This window comes from Rutidosis leptorrhynchoides, chromosome 2 (genome assembly GCF_046630445.1).
Source record: "Rutidosis leptorrhynchoides isolate AG116_Rl617_1_P2 chromosome 2, CSIRO_AGI_Rlap_v1, whole genome shotgun sequence".
NCBI lineage: Eukaryota > Viridiplantae > Streptophyta > Magnoliopsida > Asterales > Asteraceae > Rutidosis > Rutidosis leptorrhynchoides.
Genome location: NC_092334.1, coordinates 661,640,190 through 661,657,516, shown reverse-complemented (window position 1 = coordinate 661,657,516; position 17,327 = coordinate 661,640,190). Strand labels below are relative to the sequence as shown.

Here is a 17,327-nt window from a genome sequence, read left to right as displayed (position 1 = left end):
GAATCGTCATCCAGTCGACCAAGTACTCCAATTCAAATTTCCGATAATCCATTTTTTGAACCCGACCTCACAATTGAGAATCAGGAGAATATTCAGGGACAATTCATAGATCCTGAACCATTAATTTTTCCTCCTGAACCACCAATCATTCAAACGGAGATTGTTGAGGAACGAACCATTAAATCAGAATCCTCTAGTGATTCAGATTCAACAAATTCAATTATGGAAGTAACAGAACCTTTAAGTATGGAAGACCGAATGCGAGCTAAACGCACTGGTCAAGGTCACGCAATTACTCATCCAGACATTAATGCGCCAGAATATGAAATCAAAGGACAAATTCTACACATGGTGAATAATCAATGCCAATTTAGTGGTGAGCCGAAGGAAGATCCAAATGAACATCTTCGTACCTTTAATAGGATCTGCACTCTATTTAAAATAAGAGAAGTGGAAGATGAACAGATATATCTCATGTTATTTCCCTGGACTTTAAAGGGAGAAGCCAAAGATTGGTTGGAATCGTTACCTGAAGGGGCGATTGACACATGGGACGTTTTAGTTGAAAAATTTCTTAAACAATTCTTTCCTGCATCTAAAGCCGTAAGACTTCAAGGAGAAATTGTTACGTTCACACAGAAACCGAATGAAACTCTATATGAGGCGTGGAATAGATTTGGAAAGTTATTAAGAGGATGTCCGCAACATGGTTTAGACACCTGTCAAATAGTACAAATATTCTACCAAGGATGCGACATCACTACAAGAAAAGACATAGATATAGCAGCTGGTGGTTCTATTATGAAGAAAACCGAAACTGATGCTTACAAAATTATTGATAACACTGCTTCCCACTCACATGAGTGGCACCAAGAAAAAGATATCGTTAGATCATCTAAAGCAGCTAGAGCCGATTCTAGCCATGACTTAGATTCCATTTCCGCAAAGATAGATGCTGTCGAGAGATGAATGGAAAAGATGACTAAAGATATACACTCAATACGAATTATTAGCTGTAATTTTTGGAGGTTTTCCCTGAATGCACCTAGAATTATTAGCTGCATAACCATCTGGCACTTTCACACTTTTAAGCACATCACAAAATGCTTCTTTTTTTTATCCATTAAGAAACATGCAGGAGGCAAATACACTTTGCCATTTGATAAAGGTTGTGGATGAAGTTCATGTCTAATACCCATTTCTTCTAAATCACGACGTCCTTTTAAATGATCCTTGGTCTTTCCATCTATATTCATTAACGTTCCAATGAGACTGTCACATACATTGTTTTCAGTATGCATTATGTCTATATTATGATGTATTAAGTTATTTTTCCAGTATGGTAACTAAAAAAAAAAATACTTCTCTTCTTCTGGTAAGGATGGGTTATCCTTCACAAGTTTTCCAAATTTTATTTCAAAACCTTTCAGCTCCGCAAGCACTTGTTCCCCTGTTAAGAAACGCGGTGGCCCTTCATGTTCTTCCGTACCATCAAAAGAATCTTTATCCATACTGAAAGCATGCAACAATTCCAACCAGCGACGATGTGCCATGAAGATATCTTTGTGGGAGTTTGATAACCGTATTAACCTGGTTACCTTATGGCATGAAGGACAAGCTAATTTACCTTTAGTGCTCCAACCCAATAAATTCGCATAAGCAGGAAAGTCACTTACCATCCATATCAAACCAGCACGCAGTGTGAAGTTACTCTTAGTTGATGCATCATAAGTATTAACTCCAGTATCCCACAACTCTTTCAACTCATCAACTAGAGGTTGCATATATATTATTACCTGGAGCAGATAGACTGGGTATAAGTAAAGTTAGGAATAAAAAAGATTTTTTCATGCACAACCATGGAGGCACATTATATGGCATCAAAACAACAGGCCATGTACTATGTGAAACACTCATGTTTCCAAAAGGGTTAAACCCATCACTCGCCAAAACAAGCCTCACACTGCGAGGTTCTTTAGCAAATTCACTATTCAGATAATCGAATGTTTTCCAGGCTGGTGAATCTGCGGGATGTCTTAATATACCATCTTTCGTACGACTCTCTTCATGCCATCTCATCGACTCGGCCGTTTTAGGCGACATAAACAATCTTTGCAAGCGTGGTATGAGTGGAAAATAACGCAACACTTTTGCTCCAACCTTCTTACCTTCATAATCACCATCATTATCAGCTTGTGTGGTTGACTCACCTTCAAAATCATTATTAATTTATTTATATCTTGAGGTCTGACATACGTCACACTTAATTTTGTCCTTGTTTTCTTTTCAGTACAACATACAATCATTTGGACAAGCATCAATTTTCTCATAACCAAAACCCAAATCTCTTATTACCTTCCTTAATTCATACAATGAATTCAGTAAGGAAGCATGAGGGAAGGCTTCCCTAATTGTGTCAAGAATCATGCTGAATCCTTTTTCATTACATTTTCCAACACACTTTGAATGGAAGAGTCTAACAATGAATGTAATAAATCAGAGAGAATATGGAAAGAGATAATTTTTTCATTAATTAAAACTGAAGCCAATCTTCGGCTATAAATACATCAGGTAAAATAAACTAATTACAATAAGACCCTCTAACAAATGACTTTTACATAAAATATACAGGATATTATACAAGTATCTACACCACCCCTCAAGATGGAGGATGGGACTTGGACATCCCCAGCTTGGATAAAAGTTGGTTAAACTGATGTGAAGGTAAAATCTTCGTGAGAACATCAGCTAGTTGATTTTGAGTTGGTAGATAGCTAAGTTCAATCAAACCTTCCATGACTTTTTCTCATGTAAAATGACAATCCAACTCAATATGTTTTGTACGTTCATGGAAGATAGGATTTTTAGCGATGTGTAAAGCTGATTGATTATCACAGTGAAGGGTAACTGGTTTGAGATCAGTAACCCCTAATTCTTCGAATAAGCGTATCAACCAAGTGAGTTCAGCAGCAGCATGTGCCATGGCACGATATTCATGTTCATAAGAAGAATGAGAAATTGTAGTATTCTTTTTTGATTTCCAACTGATTGGTGATCCACCAAATAAAATTACATACCCTGTGACTGATCGACGAGGAATAGGACACGAAGCCCAATCAGAATTTGAGTAAGCATGGAGACTCAGTTTATTCGAACCATTGAGAAGGATCCTTTGACCACTGGTACCTTTCAAGTATTTCAGTAAATGGTAAACTCCATCCAAGTGAATTTGTTGAGGATTCTGCATAAATTGGCTCAAAGCTTGGACTACAAAAGCCAAATATGGTCGAGTGTGGGTCAAGAAATTAAGCTTACTGATTAATGAACGATAATGGGATGGATCTTTCAGATATGAGCTACATGGATCAAAGAATTTCATATGCTGAGGAAGAGGAGTAAGTGTGGGTTTAGCATCCAAAAAACCAAAATCAGCAAGTAACTCCTCGGTGAACTTTTGTTGGGTTAAAATAATACCATCAGCAAGATAATGAACCTCTATCCCCAAGAAATAGTTAAGAAACCCAAGTCTTTGATTGTGAATTCTTTATGTAAAAAATCCTTGAGTTCAGAAACTGAAGTAGAATCGGAACCAGTAACCAATATGTCATCGACATATACAGCTACAATTATCATGTGCCCATTAACGGATTTAAGGAAAACACTATAATCATTCTTTGATTGTGTGAAACCTTGAGTATAAAGTGCTTGAGAGAGCTTGTGAAACCATTGTCAACTCGCTTGTTTGAGACCATATAATGATTTTCGAAGACGACAAACTTTGTTGTCCGGATTCGAAATACTGAGGGGCATTTTCATGTAAACTTCCTCGGATAGATCCCCGTGAAAAAAAGCATTGTTGATGTCCATTTGATGTATATGCCAATGTTTTGAAGCAGAGAGAGCAAGAATGCTACGAATGGTTGACATTTCGACAACCGGAGAAAAAGTGTCAAAGTAATCAATACCTGCTCTTTGGTGATTACCTTGAACAACCAACCTGCATTTCAAGCATTCCAAGGAACCATCAAATTTTAGCTTAACCTTGTAAACCCAACGATTTCTGAGAGCTTTCTTACCTGGAGGAAGATCACATACCTCCCAAGTGCCATTGGTTTGAAAAGCATCAATTTCTTGGTTCATTGCCAAAACCCACTCGGGATGTTTTGAAGCTTCTGTATAAGATTTTGGTTCAACATATGTTTGAGGTTGAGCAGAAAGAACATGATGTGGAGTAGTCAAGCTAGAGAAAGAAACGAGATTATACCAATGTCGGGGGGTAGTGTTTTTAGGACAAACAAAATCATTGAAATGGGAAGGTTGGGTGGGTTGACGTGTTGAATGACGAATGGAAATGGAAGAATCAGTAGGGGTAGAAGTATGTAGAGAAACAGTGGTGGTGGTTTCAGAAATATTTTCTAGAAGAGTATCTGGCACATGATCATTTAGGGGTGTAGTATTGGGTAAAGATGGTGAAGTAGAATCAGGGGACATAGAAGGAGTGGTGATAGTCGGAATGAAGTTGTGTGAAGAATCATCAATGGGTAAGGGAAACACAGTTGATGTGGGATATTTGGGTAAATAATGGAATGGGTAATGTTGTTCATGAAAAACAACGTCTCGACTATATATTATTTGGCGAGTTTGAATATCAATACATTTGTAGGCTTTCTTTCCGAATGGATATCCCAAAAAAACACATGGGGTGGCCCTGGATTCGAATTTGAGTCGGGCATGCTTGAGTGTGGAGACATAACATAGACAACCAAATGAACGAATGATCGTCCACAATGGTTAAGAAGTACCGATAACCATTGTGAGTAGGACGAGAATAGGGGCCCCATAAATTCACATGAAGGAATTCAAAATTATTAGCAGATTTAATATTGCTAGAAGAAAAAGACAGTCTATTCATTCTTGCTTTTAGACAAGTGTTACAAATGACAGTAGGCATAAAAGAATTACATTTCAAAGACTTAATGCAAATAATGCTATCAAATGGTAAATGTCCTAGCCAACAGTGCCATAATTGAGTGGAACATGTATTTGAGGAAGCAGATAGAGACACAGAATGCACAGGTGTTGAATTGTTGTGTTGAGCAACGAAGTATAATCCTTGTTTAACATCACCAAGGACCAGCGGATGCGTCAGTGAAGGAACCTGAAGAATACATGATGTGAGAGTGAAGGTGAGTGATGCATTATATTGAGACAGAACTTTGTATACAGAGAGAAGATTGAAATAAAAATCAGGGACATGAAGAACATTATTGAGAATGATGTTGGTACTAAGACGAACCGAACTAATATGATAGACTTTGGCTTTGTGACCATTAGGCATCTCGATGTAACATGGTTTATGTACAACCAAGTATTCAGTAAACAAATGAAGATGTGGTGTCATATGGTCAGTAGCACCACTATCAATGACCCATCGATTGTTGAAAGAAGTAGAAAGAAAACAGAATCGCTTACCAGCCATGAAAGCAGCAGAGATATCAGAAGTAGTTTCGGTTTGGGGTGACATATTGTGTTGTGCAAGCATAGCATTTAACTGAGTCATTTTTTCTTCAGTGAAGGCAGGAGCAGTAGATGAATGAGTCGAAGATATTTATGGTGGTGCATCGACGATAGTGGTTTGAACAGAATTAACCATTTTCTTATCGTGAGCATTCGGGTTGATCTTGAAACAATGTTCATTGGAATGGCCCCAAACACTACAAGATGTGCAATAAAATTTTGACCGACGACCATTTGGTGCAATACCAAACACAACACCCTGTGAATTAATGATAGTGTTGTGCCATTTAGAATTACCCGAAGTAGAAGAATGCTATGAAAAATTTCCTTTAACGGCAAGAGCAGTAGAATCTACACCAATTGAAGGTGTAGTGTTGCATTCACGTTGAGATTCCTCTTGAATGATTAATCGATACGACTCACTAAGTGATCGCAAAGGAGTCCTCATGAGAATATTACCCCGAACAAGCATGTATGCATCATTTAACCCCATTAAAAAATGTATCACTTGTTGTTCTTGTAAAATTGCCACGAAAGCATTATTAGTACCACAAGAGCAAGTAAGAATTGCAAGCAGAGACATATATTCATCTCAAGAAGTTTTCAATTGGGTATAGTAAGTAGCAACCGAATTATTCCCTTGAGATAAAGACGAAATAAACTTCTGGACTTGAAATTTTCGTGGGATGTTGGACTGGACAAATCCTTCTTTTAAATCCTTCCAGATTTCAGTAGCAGTTAAAAAATATAGAATGCTCCTACGAATGTCAGATTCGACAAAATGCAAAATCCGGGAAATAACCAGATTGTTGCAACGATCCCAAGATGCAACACGAGGAGAATCATCATGTAACACCGTACATTTTTTTTTAAATCACAGCGGAAACATAATATATTGATATTTACAAACCATACATAGTAATTAACTAAATCATAGTTATTACAGTCATCCAGGTGTTACGTTAACCAAAAGCTTTTACACACATATAGGTATCAAAATATAAATATCAGAGTGTAGCCTATCAAACATATCCAAAAGCAACCACTCCCAAAACTATAGCATGCAAAACTTAACATGCAAGCAGTGTTGTAAATCTCCCGAGATCTCCCCCGAGATCTTGTTTTTAGAAGGCAACCGAGACGAGATGTTCATCTCCCGAGATTCTCGGTCAACGAGGTCAAACTTAGTCAAAGCCATGATTTCTCGAATTTTCTTGCTAATTTGTAAGATTTTCTTGTAGAATCTTAATTTCTAAGATTTTCTCGCTCATTTTTCGGATATTGTTGTAAAATCTCGTAAAAACGTATATAAATATACATATATTTATGTTTTTATGTATATTTTTAGGAAAAAACTACAAAGTCAACGTAAGTCAACGTCCGAGATCTCCCCGAGATTATTCCGAGATGCCGAGATCTCCCTAAAAAAATCCAAACGAGATCTCTCCGAGATCCGAGTTCTCCAACCTTGCCTGCAAGGGAGAAACTGTGTGGGGGGGGGGGGGGGTTAGCATAAAGCTAATTGAATAGAATTATCCTAACAGTCATAGGTATCTAGCATCAAGCTAAGCACAATGACATAGCATCAACAAGTTAAACCAGAATGGTAACACTAGGCTCAGCGGCTTGTAAGGGCCATTAACTACTAGTTGATCGAGCTAGAGTTTACCGAAAGTTCCTGTTACTGTCTCCCTCGCATAGTAATTTGGACGCAGGGGATGCGTCATTCAAACTATACTACACGAATAGTAACTCTTGAACCCAACCTGGCAGTAAGGTTGACCTTATGCTTATCTTTATACCCAAAACTAATGTAACATCCTCAATCGGTCCTAGTTGTAAGATTACCATTTTGCCCGTAAGTTAGTTTTGTGTTATTATATGCTTTTATTTTTATTCAATATTTATTATTATTTGATGATGTGGTTAGGACCAGTTTGTGACAAGGGTCACAGAACAGGTGTGTTTATTTAATTTGGACTCTGTTTGGGTTGCCAAATGATGTACGAAAGATATCAGATAACTGATAAATACCCGTGTGTCACACAGTGTGAGAATTATCCACAATTAAGTGACTAGTGCTGTCCACTTTCTTGCATTTTCCAGACTCTTCCCAAACCACACCCGTTCTTCATCTTCCTCACCTACAATCAAACCCTAATCCTTAATCTTTAGCTAGAGCTCAAATTGTTCATAACTTTGTGTTCCTTGTGATTCACTGATTCGTTTAAGGTAAGGATCACAAGCTTCCATGCTCTAATCTTTGAGAAATTTAAGGTTTTGTGTTAGTTTTCATAAAAGTGTAAATTTATGTCAAAACAAGTGATTTAAGTATTGTTATGGTCAAAATGTTGTGGGTTTTGAGTCTATAACAAGTAGTGAATAAGTTGTGGTCGATTTTGGTGTTTAAAACGAGCTCTAGATCGAGATTTGAGGATTTCATCGTGAAGTCCGTAGCCTTTGTTCAGTTTCTGATGAAGATGAACACAGTCGGCCGACTGTTACTCGACAGTCGACCGACTGAGGGTTGAACCGACTGACTGACGAAGACAACCAACCGACTGTTGAGTGAACCGATCGACTGAAATTTACCTTCGGTCGATTGATATAATACCAAATGAATCGACCGACTGGGAAGGTCAGTCGACCGGTTGTGTCGACAGTCGACCGACTGTAAGAGTCAGTCGATCGACTGAGTGTCCAGGGCAGAATATTTTACCTAAGTGTTGATTTTTAGCCGTTATGCTGCCCGTTTGTATTTTGATGTTTATGATGTAAATTTTGAAAGTGCACAAGTGTTAAGCAAAAAATTTTAGCGGACAGTTCTTGATACAAAAATTTATATATTGTGTTATTTGATGTTAACGAATAGAAACTAACTTGTGTATATGTTTTCTCAGGAGAAAAGGAGAAAGAGAAGGTTCAGTGATTAGTTAGCTGAATACCTTCTCATTTGCTGGTAATTGGTGAGTGGGACTAACTGGAGAACATAGTATAGAGTAGCATGTTATATTATGATTGTCATGCTTGTTAGCTATACTTAATGATACATTTAGTTAGTACATTGTGATGACTGCATGTTGGATTGATGCTTGTCTGCTGAAGCCCAGTACGTCCCTATTGTGTGGTGGCCTCGGTAGGAGAGATCAACCTGCGGGTTGGGTTCCTCATGTGGTGGCCTAGACAATCGTGGTGTATATATATGTGAATGACGCGTCCATCGCGTGTGAATTATATATATACAACACGGTTGAAAGGACCCGTTCATATACATTATAAACGATTCACAATAGTTGATTACATTGTGAGGTATTTGACCTCTATATGATACATTTTACAAACATTGCATTCGTTTTTAAAAGACAAACTTTCTTTACATCGAAAATTGACAGGCATGCATACGATTTCATTATATCCACTATCCAACTATAAATTGATTTAATAATAATTTTTGATGAACTCAATGACTCGAATGCAACGTTCTTCGAAATATGCTATGAAAGACTCCAAGTAATATCTTTAAAATGAGCAAATGCACAGCGGAATATTTCTTTAACACCTGAGAATAAACATGCTTTAAAGTGTCAACCAAAAGGTTGGTGAGTTCATTAGTTTATCATAATCATTTATTTCCATCATTTTAATAGACCACAAGAATTTCATTTTCAGTTCTCATAAATACACGTCCCATGCATAGAGACAAAAATAATCATTCAAATTGTGAACACCTGGTAACCGACATTAACTAGATACATATAAGAATATCCCCTATCATTCCGGGATCCTCCTTCGGACATGATATAAATTTCGAAGTACTAAAGCATCCGGTACTTTGGATGGGGTTTGTTAGGCCCAATAGATCTATCTTTAGGATTCGCGTCAATTAGGGTGTCTGTTCCCTAATTCTTAGATTACCAGACTTTAATAAAAAGGGGCATATTCGATTTCGATAATTCAACCATAGAATGTAGTTTCAATTACTTGTGTCTATTTCGTCAAACATTTATAAAAGCGCATGTATTCTCAGTCCCAAAAATATAAAGGGTAAAAAGGAAAATGAAACTCACCATACTGTATTTCGTAGTAAAAATACATATAACGTCATTGAACAAGTGCAAGGTTGGCCTCGGATTCACGAACCTAAATTAATTATATATAATTATGTGTTGGTCAATATTTGTCTAACAAATTAGGTCAAGTCATAGTGTACCACAATCCTAATGCTCGAGACTAATATGCAAAAGTCAACAAAAGTAAATTTGACTCAAAATAATTTCCAAAAATCTATACATGATTAATATATAGTTTAAATATCGTCGTTTTATATTTTTAAATATTTTTAAAAGATTTATTAGAGTAAATAATATAATTTATTTATTAATAAATAAAATTTTATATTAAATTTATATAATATAATATACTTTTATATATATTAAGTAATAAAATTTATAGGGTTCATTTAATATCATAAAGATAATATGATAGGTATTATTAAAGTAAGTTATTACGCGTAGTAAAATATGTTTGTATCACATATTTATTTGATAAAATAATATCTATAATGATAGTAAGTAAAAGTTGTATTATTTTGTAATAATAATTATTATTATAAAAATATCAATATTTATAATTACTAAGATGACATTATGATAAAACGATAATTCTAATTATGATAACTTTAATATTTACGATAATTTTTAATATTATCTTTAAAATAATAATTCTATTTAAAATAATAATAATAATGATATTTTATAGTAACAATGACATTTCTATTAAAATGATAATTTTTGTTAAAATGATAGTTTTAATACTAACGATACTTTTAATAATAATAGTAATGATAAAAATAATAAGAACGATAATTTTATCTAAATCAATATCTTATAATATTTTAATTTCATCATGATACTCTTACTCATTATTTCCTAATCGTTTCGTTTAATAGCTTTTTAATCATCTTTTATATCGTGTTCATAATAATGATAATAATAGTAATCAATATAATTAGGTGTTACAAATATTTGTTTTAATTACACTAATATTAATAATGATAGTTACTATAACATTAGTAACGATAATACTAATAATTATCTTAATGATTATATAGTAATAATAATAATAATAACAATAACAATAACCATTTTTAAATAATGATATATATATATATATATATATATATATATATATATATATATATATATATTAATAATATATATATATATATATATATATATATATATATATTAATAATATATATATATATATATATATATTAATAATGATAATAATAATAATAATAATACTAATAATAATAATAATAATAATAATAATAATAATAATAATAATAATAATTGGATAATAATAATACTAATTATAACTTTAACGATAATAACGATAGTAATAATAAAAAAAATAACAATTTTTAATGATAAATCCCTTTTATTGATAAAGATAATAATAATGATAATAATAAGATAAAACTAGAACGACGATAAAAACGACGATAATAATAATCATTTTTAATAAAAATATCGAAAATTCAATTGATTATAACTTCTAATCCGTTCATCGAAACCATTCGATATCTAAAGGAAAAGTCCTTAATTTTTTTGCTAGCTTTCCAAGGACATGCATATCTTATACCTTATCTCAACTGCAAGTGTAACTAATTCAATATTCAACCTAACCTGTCTAAGGGCAATATCAAGAGTACAAGCATGCATAATCCTAAATACTCGAGCACTAGTCAGGGATACACTATTAGTATGTAAAAGTTAAATTATGAGTACTCACATATCAATATTGAGATTCAATATTGCAGGAAAGGTACGTAGACGCAACGGAAATAATAAACACTATATTGACCTCACGAGCATACCCATGAACCATACGCAATCACTTCCATAGCTATAACCCATAATTTCCTTAATCCTATCCTACTCGAAAAACAATTTCGAAATCATTCGGACAGCACTCCGTCGTAATATTTTATGTATACTAATAATATCTTGAAATAATACGGAATAAATATATATATATGTAAATCGATTGAGAGAGTTTAGAGAAAAATATTTTCAAGTTTCTATGAAATAATGAAACCTATTGAATTCTATTTATATTAGATTTTTGAATTATTAAAGTGAATTATTAAAGTATGAATTATTAAAGTGAATTATTAAAGTATGAATTATTAAAGTGAATTATTAAAGTATGAATTATTAAAGTGAATTATTAAAGTATGAATTATTAAAGTGAATTATTAAAGTATGAATTATTAAAGTGAATTATTAAAGTTAAAGTAAAGTAAAAATAAAGTAAAGGTAAAGTTTAAGTATAGTAAAAGTATAAAACTATGTACGTATAATACGCGTATAAATATATATAATATTAATTTAAATCGTAATATATATTTAATAAAATAAAATATAAATATCATTATCTTTATCATACTAGTTAAGTAATGAGTTGTCAAAAGTGTTTCTAGATATTTATAAAAGTTATATACGTTTTAATAATAAAGTTCTTTTTAAACTGAAAACGTTTTTGTACGTTTGAAACTAAATAGATCAATCGAGTCTTTATGAGATTCAATCTTCCACTATTCTTTGTCTAGTTCTCAATGATTGACAATTTGTTCTTATTTATAAATCACTTTACCATTTTCCGAATATTGTTAAAATGGAAAGATTTCTCAAATCAACGTGGCCTTTCAACAGAGACTTGTATTCATAATTCAATATATCTGATAATTCAATCATTTGATCTTATCTTCTAATTCCATTGATAAACATTTTGAAACAGATACAATCATATAAAGTATTTAATCTAATATTTTGTTTACATTTCAAGTTATAATATATATATACACATATACATATATAATCATATTCGTTTAATGGTTCTTGAATCGTTGGAACTTGGTCGAGGTTGAATGAATGTATGAACATAGTTTAAAATTCTTACAATTTAACTTAACAAATATTGCTTATCGTGTCGGAAACATATAAAGATTAAAGTTTAAATTTGGTTGGAAATTTTCGGGTTGTCACAGTACCTACCCGTTAAAGAAATTTCGTCTCGAAATTTGAGTGGAAAGGTCGTGAATGATAATAAGTATGTTTTCATGATGCATACGGGCTGAAAATTAGAGTTTTATCATCAGCGAATAATTTGGATAAACAATCCATTTATATGAAGAGTACGAATGAAGCTAACATAGAAGAGTGAAATGAGTAAGTGTAGATTCATCTTATCATTTGACGTAGATATGATTGATTCCCAGATTTCAAGGGATTTGAAGAAAATCTTCTTAATAAGATTTGACTCTCCGGTAATCAAGGGAATTAGGATCCGCTTTAAATGCGATCGTCCATTTTAATTGTTCTGTCGAAGATTTTCTTATAAATTCACCTCCTTCGTTTCCTTACAACTCACACCTTCTGTTGATGCATTTTATGCAAGTCCCTAGACATCTACCCACGTCCATTGCAGGTACAACAGTTTACAGGCCACCATGATTGCTCGTTATTATCCTATCCGTGTTCGTATGTGGTTACAGGAACTGCAGGAACGAGATTTAGATGTTTGACTATGTTACACTTAGTCAGACGTACGAGTGAAGCCTCACTAGTACAGCTGACAGGCTCATACGCACGGTTGATGCTGAGCTAAGTCACAATTACAACCTAAATGAGAAGACACGAGTGAGTGATCACCCGTACGGCTGATGAAGCCAACTCGTACGTGTGATGAATGAATCGTATAGGTGAGTCAACAGCAGGGGTATATAAAGTCTTATGTTCTTCATTTTAGGTTAAGCCGCTCATTTGTTACACACACTCAGATCTAGTGAGCTCCTCCGATTCTCTCTCAGTCCAAATCACTCAGGTGGTGAATAATAGCTCTAGATGTTGATCTAATCACACTTGATTTAGTTGTGGTTTGACTAAATTAATCAAAAAAAACTTAACCTATTCACTAGAGGGTTTGATTCACTTATTCCGCCATTGTGTGAGTTAAATCTGTTGATTTCTAAGTTCCTAGTCATGTTTCATCACCTTCTATTCTTTCCCCCTCAACTCATATTTTAAAGTATTCATCAATATGCTCCATCCAGTTCTGATTCTCGATATACTTCTAACTTTCATATCGGTCATTCTTCTTTTTCATCTACTAGCCGGAAGAATCTATTTACTTCTACTATACTCTTGGGTTTATAGTGTTTCTAGTTCTCCCGTGTCTTTATATTGCTATATGCATCGATATATATGGTTTATAATTTCTAGTTTGTCGTTGGGATTTATATGTTCCCTTATATTTCAAAGTCTCTGCTTCTGTCTTCTATAATCATTATCATTCACAGTTAATGCTCTCTTTTATTTGCTGCAATTTATACCCCAATTTCTATTTCGGAGTTTTGTCCTTTCGTTTCTTCTTCTTGCGATTAAGCACCGCTTGTAATGGTCCAGAATTCACAGATATGAATTTCGGAATGAACATTGTTAATGTTCTAGGAAGGAAATTGTGATGGCACGATCTTGACTTGTCAAATTACTAGAATACCTTGGAAAAGGCCGAATCATCAAGAAATATTTTCTTGATATTTTAGAGGTTAAATAGAATACAAGAGTCGTATAACATGGCACATGATGATGTTATGATCTGTGAATCTTCACGTTCCATTTAGAAACTCAGCATGACTTACTGTAATATAATCATATTGATCAAGTGTCATTATATTATACTAATTCATGCTTCAGTTCCCAACATTACTTCAAAATATTCCTATTTTAAACTTGAATGTTTCAGAATTTAGAAACTAAAATAGTTTCTTTTATGATGTAATACAGATAGTGCGAAGAGGTAAATGATTTCAAATAAGAAAAATTAAGAAAATATCTTCAGAAATATGGAGGATAATTATAATGAAAGATATGATGATATTTTAGAATTTCTAATATCAGAGGATGATGAAGAATATTGTCCGCAGGGGTTTAGAGTCAGGAGCAAGGTATTCGTTAATGACTTCAGCAAGTACTGAATCATTTAGATCCTTTGAAGTCAGGTTCAGTCTTTGTAATTTGTTCACAGCCTCCTTCCTACTTTGCTCAATCCATTTTCTAGTTCCAAAACTTCTCTTTTTCTGCGCTTTGCCAGCACACTTCATCATTATCATCCAGCTTTTACTGTTTAAAGTCGTTTATAGTTTTTGCTGCTTCATCAGCATTTTTTTTTCCATTTTCGGAGAACCAATTCGTAGTTCGGAGTGTTTTTCAGAAACTTCACATTCAAATTAAGTCCAGAAGATAGACGTTATATATACACATATAACTGTTGGCGTAGACATCCTGCGAGATTTCAAAATACTGATTGCTAATTCCCAATGATTTGTATGGCAATTCTCATTACAAGATGTGAATGAGTAAATGATGGGGTTTCAATGAATAATTATAATGACTTTTTGGAGAGGCTAAAGTCAAAGGGTAATGAAGTTGTTGGTACATCTGCTAATAATGTGGTGGAATGTAAAAGGTTCCCTGGTAACGATGGTATATATCTCAAGGTTATAATAAGGTTAGTCTGACTGAAAAGTTGAAGTTGACTTGCTGGAGCTGTGACAAAACTGGCTACTTTGAATAGGACTCGCAAAGTTATTTTTGCTAATAAATGCTAAAGAATCTGACGCGGATACATTGTTTAAACTTTTACTTTGGTTTCAAGAGTTTTTCGGGTACATAACTGTGGGTAACATGTGGTTGGATCATCATCTCGATTGCTCATCATTCGAAGTGTCTTCAGAAATTTTCGAAGGGTTTGAACACAGATTGTAATCGTTAACATACATTTGATGTTCTAACACAGTTTTGAAGTCAAAATATAGCTTGTGAAAGATGTAAGGATCTAAGAGTGATGATTTTGGTCATATCTCAAGTTGAATTTTGAGATTTCAAAATTAGAATATGTAATTAAATTTTGAATGAGTATGGTTGTTTTGATTTCTATAAAAGAATGTATATTGTTGTGAAAGTAGGGAGTATAATAGATGATTTGCTGAATCAGATTCGAAGAATGTAACATATTAATTGTGAATTTATATATCTCTCGGGTATTACCTACCCGTTAAAAAAAATTTCACAATTAATATTTTGTACAAAAGAATTTTATTACAGTCTTTATGAAAATATATATATGTATATTTTCTTCAGATGTAACATAGATTTAATGAGTTAATGTTAAATTAAACTCATTTGATTTACGGTTGAAACTAGAATTGAATAATCCCTAAAGGCTTTAAAAAGTACATAACTTTTACGCAGTATTTCTTTAATGACATTGAAATTATGAATCAATACTTCGTTATTTGTTGATGTATGATGTTCGGTTCGTGGAATTCTTGTGAATTTCGCAAAGTACGAATGATGTTATCTGAAAAGTTTCGGGTACATCGATGATGAAGTGTAAAATCAAATATATACTTGATTTATTATGAATTGGAATTTGTTGAATTGCGACAAAGATTGTAGTTAACGCTGGTTAAGTTGCGGCCGAAGGACGTACATTATTGCATATTTGTAATATGAATTAACCGAGTAGTTAAGATTCACACACAATAGCTTAGCACGGAAAGATTTATTTCAATATATATATATATATATATATATATATATATATATATATATATATATATATATATATATATATATATATATATATATATATATAATATACATATAATTTCTTCAGAGGGAATGAGTTAATTCTTCATAACTCGTTGATACAATATACACGTTATTGATTCGTAATGATGTCCACAGTGATTCTTGAACTGACGGAGTTTGTGATGTTATCGGTGTTGTTGATTCGGATGTTGACTGTACTGACGATGCTGGTAACGCTGATGGTACTGTTGATGCTGTTGGTAAAGCAAGTTTAGCTTGTCAATCACACACCATTTTTGTCAGGGTTTCTACTCTTCCTTCTATCATTTTGGTTCGCTTAACTGATTTATGGTTAGGGCTAGATTAGATAATCTGTAAGACTTTAGAGATTACATAATCGCCACGGAATGTTTCTCCAATGAAGTTATGAATTAATACTTCGTCAGTTATTGTTGTTGGTACTCCTTGGTATCTATGGTGCGTATGACGTTGATGCTCATGGGACAGATTGTGAAGTTGAGGTTTACGACGCGGTTGTGGTTGGAGGTGGTAATGGTACTGTTGGCGTTGATGATGGTGGTACTGGTTATGCTGCTGATGCTGCTGCTGGTGTTTGTAATCTCTGCACCATATTCTCCGAAGCCACTACCCGAGCGCGAAGCCCGTTGACTTCTTCTATTACACCGGGGTGATTGTCGGTTCGGACGAGCGGATAAATAAAATCTAAAATTTGATGTAATATATAATCGTGACGAGATACTCTGGAAATGAGCGAGAAAATGGTGTTTCGGACAGGTTCGCCAGTAAGTGCTTCAGGTTCTTCGTCAAGAGGGCAATGTGGTGGATGGAAGGAATCACCTTCTTCTTGTCTCCAATGATTGAGGAGGCTACGAACCCATTCCCAATTCATCCAGAATAGGTGATGACTGATTGGTTGATCTATTCCGGTCACACTGCTTTCGGAGCTTGAATGGGATTCCATTTCGGAATCTGAGTGACTTGAACTGATGACGAATTCCATTTCGTACGATTGGATAAAGGATTTTTTTTTTTCCGATATGAAATGATTTTGGCTAACGGATGGTATTCTAATTACATAGAATATATATATATATATATATATATATATATATATATATATATATATAT

The 17,327-nt window shown here is 33.6% G+C and overlaps 1 protein-coding gene and 1 non-coding gene across 2 annotated transcripts; both read right to left on the bottom strand.

Annotated features, from left to right (window-relative positions):
* Positions 1–606: 606 nt before the first annotated feature.
* LOC139895375 (small nucleolar RNA R71) lies at positions 607–713 on the bottom strand. Its single transcript, XR_011775830.1, has one exon. It is a non-coding gene; the product is annotated as a small nucleolar RNA R71 (small nucleolar RNA).
* A 2,093-nt stretch (positions 714–2,806) lies between these two features.
* On the bottom strand, positions 2,807–4,491 carry LOC139890211 (uncharacterized mitochondrial protein AtMg00810-like). Its single transcript, XM_071873107.1, has 2 exons — positions 4,077–4,491; positions 2,807–3,495 (listed from the first exon to the last, which is right to left on the bottom strand). Exons 1-2 carry the CDS (start codon positions 4,489–4,491, stop codon positions 2,807–2,809), a joined length of 1,104 nt encoding a protein of 367 aa, XP_071729208.1.
* Positions 4,492–17,327: the final 12,836 nt, after the last annotated feature.

Coding starts and splice junctions, on each gene's coding strand:
- LOC139890211 (XM_071873107.1), bottom strand. CDS start 4,491: ATGTCCCCTGATTCTACTTCACCATCTTTACCCAATACTACACCCCTA. Junction 3,496..4,076: donor GGTATGTGATCTTCCTCCAG/GTAAGAAAGCTC, acceptor TCTTGGGGATAG/AGGTTCATTATCTTGCTGAT.